The sequence below is a fragment of the Orycteropus afer genome, unplaced genomic scaffold (assembly GCF_000298275.1).
Source record: "Orycteropus afer afer isolate SDZICR_OR568_19922 unplaced genomic scaffold, OryAfe1.0 scaffold00302, whole genome shotgun sequence".
Lineage (NCBI taxonomy): Eukaryota > Metazoa > Chordata > Mammalia > Tubulidentata > Orycteropodidae > Orycteropus > Orycteropus afer.
Window position 1 is genome coordinate 2,054,820 of NW_006921889.1, and position 12,429 is coordinate 2,067,248.

The 12,429-nt window shown below is 42.1% G+C and overlaps 1 protein-coding gene across 1 annotated transcript in view; it reads right to left on the minus strand.

Annotated features, from left to right (window-relative positions):
• Positions 1-12,429, minus strand: part of PDZD2 (PDZ domain containing 2) — a 425,741-nt gene that overhangs the window by 5,389 nt on the left and 407,923 nt on the right. Inside the window, exons 22-24 of the mRNA XM_007951610.2 lie at positions 9,723-9,824; positions 3,407-3,677; positions 2,049-2,183 (exon numbers count right to left, since the gene is read on the minus strand). Of these exons, the coding sequence (XP_007949801.1) occupies positions 2,049-2,183; positions 3,407-3,677; positions 9,723-9,824 (508 nt within the window). The remainder of the gene's footprint in view (positions 1-2,048; positions 2,184-3,406; positions 3,678-9,722; positions 9,825-12,429) is intronic.

Sequence of the window (12,429 nt, forward strand, 5' to 3'; positions counted from 1 at the left end):
TGCAGCTCTTTCCCAATCCTATTTTGCGAGCCTTTTAGCCTAAACGGACTATTCCTAAAGTTGCACGGTAATGTACCAAACAGTGTTTCTTTGCTCCTCACAGAGGAGGTTACAAGTAAGTATTTACTACTTTTTCATAGCTCAAACTTTTGACCTTCAAGAAAGCTTGAAGGACTTAACAGTATTTAATTCCTTTATTATCCAAAGAAAATGTTTTGTGTTAAATTTAAACAAGACATCAGTATTGCTGTTTTTCTTTCTGCTCTCGGAGCTAAAAGGGACAGGAAAACAACACAAACAGATGACTTGTATCCATTAAATTGGTGAAATAAGAGCTAAGAAGCAGAAATATCTGGGTAAGCTCTCAGCTTGCACAGAGCAGCTAGATTCATTCTCTCAAAAGGACTGTATCAGATCTACTCTATTAGATACTAAAAAATCTACTCTATTAGATTCAGAAGCACTTGAGTGCTTTTCATAAGAATAAAACTGCAGGCTGGCACATAAGAGTATCAGATATGTTGTTCCATGGAAGACACACTCCTCCTTTTCTATCTGTCTATACAGTCGTTTGCATAGCTTTCTGGTCAGATGCCACAGACAGAGGCCAAGAACTATCCAGGACACCATCCCTGCTCTGCTTGAGGGTAGGTATGGAGGACACTCATGTCTCCTGAGGCTCCCTCTCCCCTTTAGTGATGCAATTACAGTGGGATCCCCGAGCCAACTGCCTCAGCCAATCTGGCTGCAGCTTTTGCTAGCTTCAGCTTCTGGTCCATTCACTTTTAGACCTAGGACACCATTTGGTTGTGTGCTTCTTGGCCTATGGAGGCTGCTGGATACCCAGTGACTGGCTAAGGTCATGGCCACTCCATCTCCCTTCACTGTGTCTTACAAGAACTCCATTTTGCTCTTACTCTTGAATGACAGTTTAGCTGGCTACAATACTGTCCCTGACAGATAATTTTCCTCAGTCCTCTGAAGGTGTTCTGTTCTTTTCTGGCATTCATGGTGGATGAGAATTGCTGCTTCTAATTTGATTGCAGTGCCTTTGTGAGTACTGGGAATTTTCTGTTAGCTGTTTAGATTTTGTTGTTATTCTTTGTATTCTGAAACTTTATTATGATGTATTAAGGTTTATAAAATTCACCCTGTTTTGTACTCTGATGAGTTTTTTCAATCTGAGTACTCCTGGCTTTTTCAGTTTTGGAAAATTTTTGGTCATGATATCTCCAAATATTTCCTTTTTTTCATTCTGTTTTTTCTTTTTGGAATTCCTCAGTATGTCCTTGTATCCTCAGCTCTTTATATCTCTGAACTGCAATTTGTATGGTTCCTTCTGTTCTATCTCAATTCTCTTTTCATATGCTTTAGTTTACTTTTTAATTCTATTTTATTTTTAAATCAGGAAAAAAATCTGCCTGTTCCTTTTGAATACTCTCTTGGTCTTACTTCACAGGCAGTATTCCTGTCTTTATTTTTTAATTGGTTCTCCTGTTTATTGCATCTGCAGTTATCTCTCATGGCCATGGATTTTGCTGCTAACAGTTGTGTCCTTACAAGCTTATTTAACTCCCTTGTGACTCATTTTCTTCTTTTGTGAGGCGGGAATAATAGTAGTACTTCCCTGATAGAGTTGTCATGTGGACAATGTAAGTTAATACCTGTAAAACACTCAGAACAAGGCTCACACAGTAAACCCTATATATCATGTTGTTGTTGTTATGTGCCGTCGACTTGGACTCAACTCATAGCGACCCCTCCTTGGTTTCCAAGGCAATATCACTACGGAAGTAGATTGCCCCATCTTCCTTCCGAGGAGTGGCTGGTGGGTTTGAACTGCTAGCCTTCTGGTTAGCAGTCAAGTGCCTTAGGCATTATGCTAGCAGAGCTCCCCTATATATCACAGAGCATGCAAAAACATTTTAGATTAACATTTTTTCAAAGAACAAATCTGATTTCCAAATGGAAGACACTGATATTTCATTGAGATATACCCAGAAAGAAACTAGGTAATAGGAAGCTGATTGAGTGTTCTAGAAAATTACCTTTGTATACTCTTTTAATGAACAGAGGCCCATCTCCAGACATGGAAGATGTTCCTCCATCGAGACTCAATCCCAAACCAGCAGAGGTCTTCAGCACTTCCACACACAAGGCATCATGGACAGCTGTACTTCTCCCTGCAGCAATGGCATTTATAAAGACGAAAATGACTGGTTTGACATTGTATATCTGTCCAAGTTCCCCCAAATGTGTTATGTGTGTACCATGTGCTCCCTGGCTCCACTAAGTCCCATCTACCTGGAAGTGCTTATAAGAGGATCTGAGATCAGCATTACTGGGGGTGCTGCCCTCCTGGCTGTGTTCTTGCTGTGCGCACACCTGCTTCTCTTCTGGGCATTCTGCTAGTGTGGAGAACGATTTCGTGACCAACCAGTTCAGAAGGTGCTGGGGTCCAGGAGAGCATGACAATGCCTGATGACAAGGGTTTCCTAGTAGTGGGAAGTGCTTCAACTCTCCAGAAGAGTGACAAGAGAGGGAGACTGATGACACCCCAACAATGCGGAGGCATCTGGACGAGTGGAACCAGGGCCGTTTTCAGTAAAGCCATTACACAGAGCTCAAGCCACAGTGAAGCCACATTGAGCAGAAGGGCTTTCTGCTACCCTCTGTTTTATCAGGAGAGATGTTGTTAAGAAGACACCCCAGGCTCTCCCAACCTGAGCTTCTGAATACTCTATTGTGTCCTCTGGACTAGAGAGAGAGAACACCACTGCACTTTGAGTAGAGGGGACACCATGGAAGTCTGAAGTAATTATCTAAAGACCGGGATCAGCCTGTGCTTCAGAAAGAGAAGCAGCACTTCATTTTGGTGCTCTGAGTATGGAAGGCACATAGGAAGTGTTTCAGACCTCTTCTTGTAAGGGCTTGGTGAGGCTAATCAAGGCTGCAGTCTCTGTTTTTTAAGCCCTAAAACACTTTTGCCTCTCATTTCCTTATGTTCTTCTAAAATAAGAAAGAATAGCAACGTTGGTGTTTTCCAAGGGTAAATCTCAGTTCTAGAACACTTCTAGAACCTTCAACATTGATTCCCCTAATCACGGCTTTCTTGTTTTACTCACTAACCACTTACCTCCTCACAAGGGCATGCAAATCATAAAAGGAGCTTCTGTCTTACGACCTTTGGAGAAGGTAACAGCAGCCAGTGTCAAACCTCAACAGTGTGGCTTGAACTACTGTGGATATTTATCATTTGTAACACTGCTTGTGCAAGAAGCAGCCACAAGCAGGCACTGCATTTAAAACCTCTGACCCAGAAACAGTTATTCCCTTCATGTTCAGCTTGAATCTCCTCTCGTCTGCCAGCTGCTCACATCCTGCCTGTGTTGAACTGGTGTCTTACCAATTCCAGGATCCAGGGTCATGTTCTTTCTGGACAGCAGACCCTTCCCGTCGGCTGTGGGCAGCTCCAGCCTGGTGGAGGCTTTGGGCTCTTCATTGCCCCTCTTGATGACCACGAGGGCATCTTTGTGCAGCTGTGCCTGGTGGAGAACTTTCAGGACATCCCTGTGGGCAAGGCCGGCCAATGTGATGCCATTGACTGCCAGAAGGAAATCCCCTCTGTTCATGGTCCCTTCCTGAGAAGCTGCCCCCTGAGAAAATACCCTGTGAACCTGGGACAAGGAGAGGAAACAAAAGCCAGGTCCATTTATGACCGCCAGAAAAAGCAAGAGCACAGCTGCAAATCTGTATTAAAGGCACTTTCTATGTAAAAATTTCCAAATCACACAAGCACTTGCTTTATGAGAAACACATTCAAAGGTGGGGGATGGAATTACAAATGGAAGTGCTAGCACATGACTACTTTTCTCACTCAGCAATGTTCTACCCGTGGGTAATATGTGCCTGGCACTCCCTGGAGAAATAGGAATGTAAAGATGGATAGGACTTGGTCTCTGGAGCCCCATGAAGAACTGCACACACCCCCTCCCCCAAATGACTTCACAGTCCTTTGTGTGATGTAAAATTCTAAGTTATTGTTCTTGAGAAAGAATTAATTTTATAAGCCAACACAAACCTTGTTCAGTTCTAATGCTTTTTTTTTTTTTTTTGGTAATGCTTAGATGAATAAAATATTTAGGCAAAAGATATGGATGTGTGGTTGTTAGGGGCCATTGAGTCAGTTTTGTCTCATAGCAACTCTGTGTGCAACAGAGTCCTGCACCATCCTCAAAATCATTGCTATGTGTAAGCCCACTTCTGCTGCCATTTTGTCTGTCCATCTCATTGAGGGTCTTTCCTTTTTTCACTGACTGTTTACCAGGCATGGTATCCTTCTTCAGGGACTGGTCACTCCTGATAACATGACCAAAGTGCATGAGACAAAGACTGGCCATTCTTTCTTCTAAGGAGCATTCCAGCTGTACTTCCTCCAAGAAAGGTTTGTTTGTTCTTTAGTATTTTTTGCCAACACTGTAATTCAAATGCATCAATTCCAATGCAGTTTTCCTTTTTCATTGTCCTGCTTTTCATGCATATGAGGCAATTGAAAATACCGCAGCTTGGATCAAGCATGCCTTAGTCTGCAGTGACATCTTTGCTCTTTAAATTTTAAAGAGGTCTTCTTGCAGCCGATTTACCAATGCAATACATTGTTTGATTTCTTGACTGCTGCTTCCATGGGTGTTGATTGTGGATCCAAGTAAAATAAAATCCTTGACAACTTCAATCTTTTCTCCATTTATCATGATGTTGCTTATTGGTCCTATTGTGAGGATTTTTGTTTTCTTTATGTTGAGGTGTAATCCATACTGAAGGCTATAGTCCTTGATCTTCATCAGTAAATGCTTCAAGTGTTATTCACTTTCAGCAAGCAAAATTGTATGATCAACATATCTCAGGTTGTTAATGTGTCTTCCTCCAATCCTCATGGCACCTTCTTCATATCATCCAGCTTCTTGGATTATTTGTTCATCGTACAGATTGAATAAGTGTGGTGAAAGGATACAATCCTGACAGTACAACAGTATCTCCTTATTCTGTTCAAACGATTGCCTCTTGCTCTATGTGTAGGAATCTCATGAGCACAATGAAGTATTCTAGAATTTCCAGTCTTTGCAGTGTTATCCATAGATTTGTTATGATCCATAGTTGAATACTTCTGCAGAGTCAATAAAACACAGGTAAAAGCTTTCTGGTATTCTTTCTGGTATTCTTTGCTTCCAGCTAAGATCCATCCAATGACGGATGATATCCCTCATTGCACAGCCTCTTCTGAATCCAGCTTGAATCTCTGGCTTCCCTGTCAATGTACTGCTGCAATCACTTTTGAATTATTTGCACCAAAATTTTGCTTGCATGTGATATTAATGATATGGTTTGATAATTTCCGCATTCTGTTTGATCACCTTTCTTTGGAAGAGGTAAAAATATGGATTTCTTCTAATTGGTTAGCCAGGCATAAATGAGGGAGCCCTGAGTCCATTTGTTGAATCATCTCAATGGGTATTCCATCAATTTCTGGAGCCCTGCTTGTCGCCAATTCCTTCAGTGTAACTTGGACCACTTCTTTCTACAATCGGTTCCTGATCATATACTACTTCCTGAAATGGTTGAATGTTGACCGTTTCTTTTTGGTGCAGTGACTGGGTATTCATTCCATCTTCCTTTGATGCTTCCTGCATCATTCAATATTTTGCCCATTGAATACATCAGTATCACAACTTGAGTCTTTAATTTTTTCCTTAGTTCTTTCAGCTTGAGAAATGCTATCTTTGTTCTCTAGTGCTGCTATTAACAGACATACCACAAGCAGGTGGCTTTAACAAACAGGCAGTTAATCTGTTTGTTGTTTTCGTTAGGTGCCATCTAATCGACTCTTACTCATAGCGACCTTATGTACAACAGAATGAAACACTGCCCAGTTCTGTGCCAGCCTCACAATCCTTGCTATACCTGAGCCCATCGTTGCAGCCACTGTATCAATCCATCTTGTTGAGGGTCTTCCCCTTTTTCGCTGACCCTCCACTTTATCAGGCATGATGACCTTCTACAGGGAATGGTCTCTCTGACAACATGACCAAAGTAGGTGAGACGAAGTCTGGCCATTCTTGCTTCCAAGGAGCACTCTGGCTGCACTTCTTCCAGGACAGATCTGTTAGTTCTTCTGGCAGTCCATTTATTTTCAGCATTCTTCAAGCGCACCATAATTCAAAGACATCAACTCTTCTTCGGTCTTCCTTATTTATTATCTAGCTTTCACATGCATATGGGGCATTTGAAAATACTGTGGTGTGAGTTAGGCATACCTTAGTCTTCAAAGAGACATCTTTGCTCTTCAGCACTTTAAAGAGGTCTTTTGCAGCACATTTGCTCAGTGCAGTACAACATCTGATTTCTTGACTGCTGCTTCCACAGGTGTTGATTGTGGATTCAAATAAAATGAAGTCTTTGACAACTTCAATCTCTCTTACAGTTTAGGAGGCTAGAAGTCTGAGTTCAAAGTGCTGGCTCTAGGGACTGGGTGAAGGCCCCTCGACCTTGGGCTTCACCTCTGCCCCCTGTTCCATGCCCATTAGAGTTGGAGGCTTTTTCTGACTCTTGCAGCTGCTGGCTGCTGAGACTGATGAACCCAAGATCAGCAGGTAAAATGGCACAATCCCAAGATGACAGGGCACATTGCAGACCACTGGTTCAAGTCCACAAACAATCTCAAGATCGGGAGGCAACACAACAGGCCAAGACTTGGTTAAATGTAGGATCCAGATGTGCCAATGAAGCTGAGTGGAATCAAAGTTCAGCCTGCATCCTTGGTTGAAGGCAGATAAGTAAATATGATAAATATAACTCAGTTCCTTAAGAACTGAATAGAATGAAAGCTCAACTATCATCCCCCACCCTGGTTAAGACAGATAGGCAGACACGATACTTCATGAATCAAGCTCAGTTCATATCCTGTCTGTTACCTCGGTTGGAGGCAGATAAGTAAACATGATAACTCAATTCCTTAAGAACTGAATGGAATGAAAGGTCAATTCACACATCCTCTCCATGTTATCCCCCTAGAAACAGGTGATGAATATGTTAATGTTTCAGGAGACAACTTGAAAATTAACTTTGGCCCGCAGACATGCACAGTGAGGCAAACAGGAACAAAGTTGCTGGGAACTGACATTCTGCCCTCTGCCCAAGTCCCAATCAGCTATGACAGGAAGCCAATGTAACTCATCCAGTATGCAAGCACACTTCATTAAAAATCGACTGTCCCTTTAAACCGAGGCGAAGGAAGCCTCAGACAATCCTCAGTTAATTCATGCTCAGATTCCTGAAGTTTTTATGAATATGTATAACCTCCCCTCCCGAAACTTACAAAACTGTATACTGACCTCCATTCGGGGAGTCAGATTTAGGTACTGGCCCCTGTCTCCTTGCATTGCCACTTTGCAATAAATAGTTTTCTCTCCTCTTAATCACTTGGTGTGTAAACTGTTTTGGCCTGATTGTATACTGAGCAGGGACCCACATTTGGTCTTACTTCACCAACAGCTAGAGACCTTTCCCAAAGCTTCTCTTTATATACTGGAAGCAGGCTACACCCCAAAGGCAGCTGCCTTTCCACTGATAACATCTCACAGCAGACTCCACCATGGAGGTGATTACAACCTCATCATAGGGAATAACTACATTCAGCTGCCAAGCCGCTCAAAACCACAGCCCAGGCAAGATGACATAAACCTTAACTGCCACAAATGCCAAGTGTGTTCTCCCTTTTTGATTTTCTAATTCCAGGTCTTTGCACATTTCTATATAATTAATACTTTGTCTTCTTGAGCTGCCCTTTGAAATGTTGTTGTTGTTGTCATCGAGTTGGACCCGACTCATAGCGACCCCTCCTTGGGTTTCCGAGGCAGTATCTACAGAAGTAGATTGCCTCATCTCCTTCTGAGGAGTGGCTGGTGGGTTTGAACCGCCAGCCTTCTGGTTAGCAGTCAAGTGCCTTAGGCATTAAGCTACCAGAGCTCCTCTTTGAAATATATTCAGCTCTTTTACTTCATCATTTCTTCTATTCACTTTAGCTACCAGTTATTTTTAGAGCAAGTTTCAGTGTCTTCTGATTTCCATTTTGCTCTTTATTTCCTGTATTTTTAATGGCCTTTGGCTTTCTTCATGTAAGATGTCCTTGATGTCATCCTACAACTCGTCTACTCTTCAGTCACTGGTGTTCGATGCATCAAATCTATTCTTGAGATGGTCTCTAAATTCAGGCGGGATATAATCAGGGTTGTATTTTGGCTCTTGTGGAACTGTTTTAATTTTTTTCTGCTTCAAGTTAATCTTGCATATGAGCAATTGATAGTCTGCTCCACACTTGGCCCCTGGCCTTGTTCTGACTGATGATGTTGAGATTCTTCATCATCTCTTTCTCCAGATGCAGTTGATTTGATTCCAGTATGTTCCATCTCATGTGGTTCATGTGTATAGTCTCTGCTTATGTCATTGAAAAAGTATTTGCAATGAATACTTCATTGGTCTTGCAGAATTCTGTCATGTAACCTCCAGTGTCATTTCTGTCACCAAGACCATAATTTCCACCTATGAATGCGTCTTAGTTTCTAACTTTCACATTCCAATCACCAGTGATAACACATCTTGATTGCATGCTTGGTCAATTTCAGACTGCAGGAGTTAGTAACAATCTTCAATTTTTTCATCTTAGGCTTTAGTGGTTGGTGTGTAAATTTGGATAACAGTAGTACTAGCTGGTCTTTCTTGTAGATGTATGGGTGTTATCCTATTATTGACAGCACTGTATTTCAGGATGGATCTTGAAATGGTCTTTTTGACAATGAATGCGATGCCATTTCTTTTCAACTTTCATTCCTGGAATAGTAAATCATATGTTTGCTTGATTTAAAATGGCCAGTACTAGTCCATTTCAGCTCACTAATGCCTAAGATGTCGATCTGTATGTATTCCATGTCATTTTAGACAATTTCAAGTTTTCCTACATTCATACTTTGCACATTGCATGTTCCAGTTGCTAATGTATATTAGCAAATGTTTCTTCTTATTTTGAGCCTTGCCACATCAGCAAATGAAGATCTTGAAAACTTTACTCCATCCACATCATTAAGGTTGACTCTTCTTTGAGAAGGCAGCTCCTCCCCAGTCACATTTTGAGTGGATTTCAGCCTGAGCTGCTCATCTTTAGCATTATATCAACAATGTTTCACTGCTATTCATAAGGTTTTTAGTGGCCATTTTTTTTTTTTTTCCCCAGAAGTGGACCACCACATCCTTCTTCCAAGTCTGTTTTAGCCTGGAAGCTCTGCTGAAACCTGTCCACCATGGGTGACCCTACTGGTATTTGAATTATCAGTAGCATAGCTTTTAGCAACACATAAGCCACAGACCAACACACAGTTCATCAAAGTAACAGTTGAATGGTGGATGTAGACAACTGTATTTATGTGCATTGGCATCTAGCCATTGAGCCTATAGATCATATCAGCTGCATATTAAACATGCTTCTCTTTATCAATGAAAATATTCCATCCTACTTTTCCTACTTTTCTATTTTTATTTGGATAGTAGGGACCCAAACCCAGTACACTTTGAAAGGCATGCTGTAACTAACACTATCTTGAGTAATGTCCTGACCAATCCTGAGTCTGCTGAAGCAGTGACCTTCCTGTGTGCATCCTGGCATTGCTACTTACCATGAGTGATTTTGGCTCCACATCATTCCCTCCTGCCACACTGAATCCCAGACCTGAGCCTTCTTTTTTATTCAAGACTATGAAGCAAATGTCTTCTTTATTCTAATGAAAAGAACAGGAAACAAAAAATGATTCCTTGTGCCAAGAATAAGGTACTTTGGAAACAAGTCCTCCTGCCCTGCACGGCTCCTCCTGAGCTTTCACAGGGACATTAGAAGAGCTCTGACCTAACCATCTTGCATCCCTTCTGAGTGGAAGGTCCATCCTGCAGCTATAGGAGAAAGGACTGGGTCAGTCAGGACAATTTAGAATTCCCAAGTCTTCAAGCTGTTCTACATACCAGATTATGTCTTTGCAAATCTGGATACAGCATAGGAGACCATGAAGGGAATTATCCTGTAATTCTGCAATTTAGCCAAGCTACTTTCAACAACAGGGTGGTAGTTAAGGATGTGTGCAACTTGGCTGGGCCTGGTTTTGAGTGGCTGGGCAGCTGGATGTAGTTATTCCCCAGGATAAGACTGGCAATCATCTCCATGGTAGAATCTGCAGTGAGCAGCTGAGTAGCTGCCTTAGGGATGTGGTCTGCTTCCAGTATATAAGAAGCAGCTTTGAGAAAGGTCTCCGAGCTTTTGGTGCATCTGGATTCAGCCAAGTCTTCATCTCAATGGCCTGCCACGTTGTCTGCCAATCTTGGGACTGTTAATGGACTTGAATTAGTGACCTGCCATGTTGCCTGATAATTTTGGAACTGTGCCATTTCACTTGATGGTCTTGGGTTTGTCAGCCTCAGCAGCTAGCAGCTGTCTGAGTTAAGAGAAGCCTTCAGCTTCAGTGGGCCAGAAGCAAGAAGTAGAGCCGAAGCCCAAGGTTAAGGGCCTTTTCCTCAGCCCCTAAAGCTGGCACTTTGAACTCAGACTTCTAGCCTCCTAAACTGTAAGAGACTAAATCCCTGTTTGTTAAGGCCACCCACTTGTGGTATTTTCTGTTAGAGCAGCACTAGAGGTAACCAAAACAAACAGCAAAGAGATACGTTCTGTGAGGCAGGATACGAACACATGGAAGCCACTGTTCAGGTCACTGGATTTTCAGGTGCAGTTAATGAAGTGGTTAATTGTAAAACATAAAATACATAGACATTAAAAGTAATAGTTCTGAACTCATAATGAGACTAAAACATTCTTAGTAGTATCATAGGATTAAATAACAAAAGACTGTTCTGTGTTTCAGGCATTAATCAAAAAGATACCTTGGAATAAATGATTGTTAACAATAAAACGTTAGCTGTGCTCATTGTTCTGAATTTTGACTTCCTTCACCCACACTAGATATGATTCAACATTTTAAATATCAGAATTGCTAGGTTTCAAATGAAGTGATTTCTAACCTGTCAACTGTATGTTCTCAGACACAACAGTGGAAAAAGAATCTAATAGTACCCTTAAAGATTGATTGGAAGAGACAAAGTGGAAATGTTGAAAGATAGAGCCACGTCTGTAATGTGGGCCATCTGTGTGCTGGGGAAGGAACTCAAACATTTAAAAATAACTGTTTAGTCCTATCAGTAAGGTGGTGGTTGTTGTTGTTAGGTGCCATAGAGTCAGCTCCAACTCATAGCAATCCCATGTACAACAGAATGAAACACTGCCCGGTCCTGTGCCAGCCTTACAATCCTTGCTATACCTGAGCCCACTGTTGCAGCCACTGTGTCTATCCATCTCGTTGAGGGTCTTCCCTTTTTTGCTGACCCTCCACTTTACCAAGCATGACATCCTTCTCCAGGGAATAGTCCCTTCTGAGAACAGGACCAAAGTAGGTGAGACGGAGTCTGGTCATTCTTGCTTCCAAGGAGCATTCTGGCTGCACTTCTCCAGGACAGATCTGGTCATTCTTCTGGCAGGCCATGGTATTCAGTATACTTCACCAATATCCACAATTCAAAAGCATCATCAACTTTTTTTTTTTTTTTTTTTAAATTGTGCTTTAGGTGCAAGTTTATAGAGCAGAGTTTTTTACATTCAACATTTTGTGTACATTTAGTTTCACTCCCCAGTTACCATCCCCAACCCTAACCCACTCTCCTCCTCTCCCTGCCCAGTAACCCCCACCCTAGCCCTGGTGCCACTCATAGTTATGCACTCCTGTGTGTCCTGCATTTCTTCCGTGAGAATGTTGCCCCTCTGGTGCCCTGTGGTTGATTGCTCCAAGGGATGCATCTCCATAGAGTATATGGGTGTGTTACTCTGGGTTGAGTGGTCTGTATGTACTTCTTATTTACTACTGGGCTAAGAGCCAGTCCCTGGCAGTGAGTTTTATTCCAGGTCTGAGGTGTATCCCAGGGTCATAATATTGGGGGTCCCACCAGACTCTGTTCAACCAGTAATTCTGGTCCTTATTGTGTTTTTGGATTTTGTTCCATGTTTTTCTTCCCATTCTATCCAGGATCTCCAGTTTTGATCTTTCCCGAGTGGTTGGCATTGGTAGCCAGGCAACATCTACTTCTTTTGGTCTTGAGGTCCATCATGTCCTAGAGCTGATCTGAGAAGATCAGATGGGGGTCAGTGAACAGGCTGATACTCTAGACCAAGGAGAGACTCAGCAGATGCTAATCTTGTGGCGATGCCCAGACCTCTACGACTGCTGCTTGACAAAGCTCCAGCTGTCAAGAGTCTTGGGCGGAAGCCAATTCCACCTTTACTTTCGATTG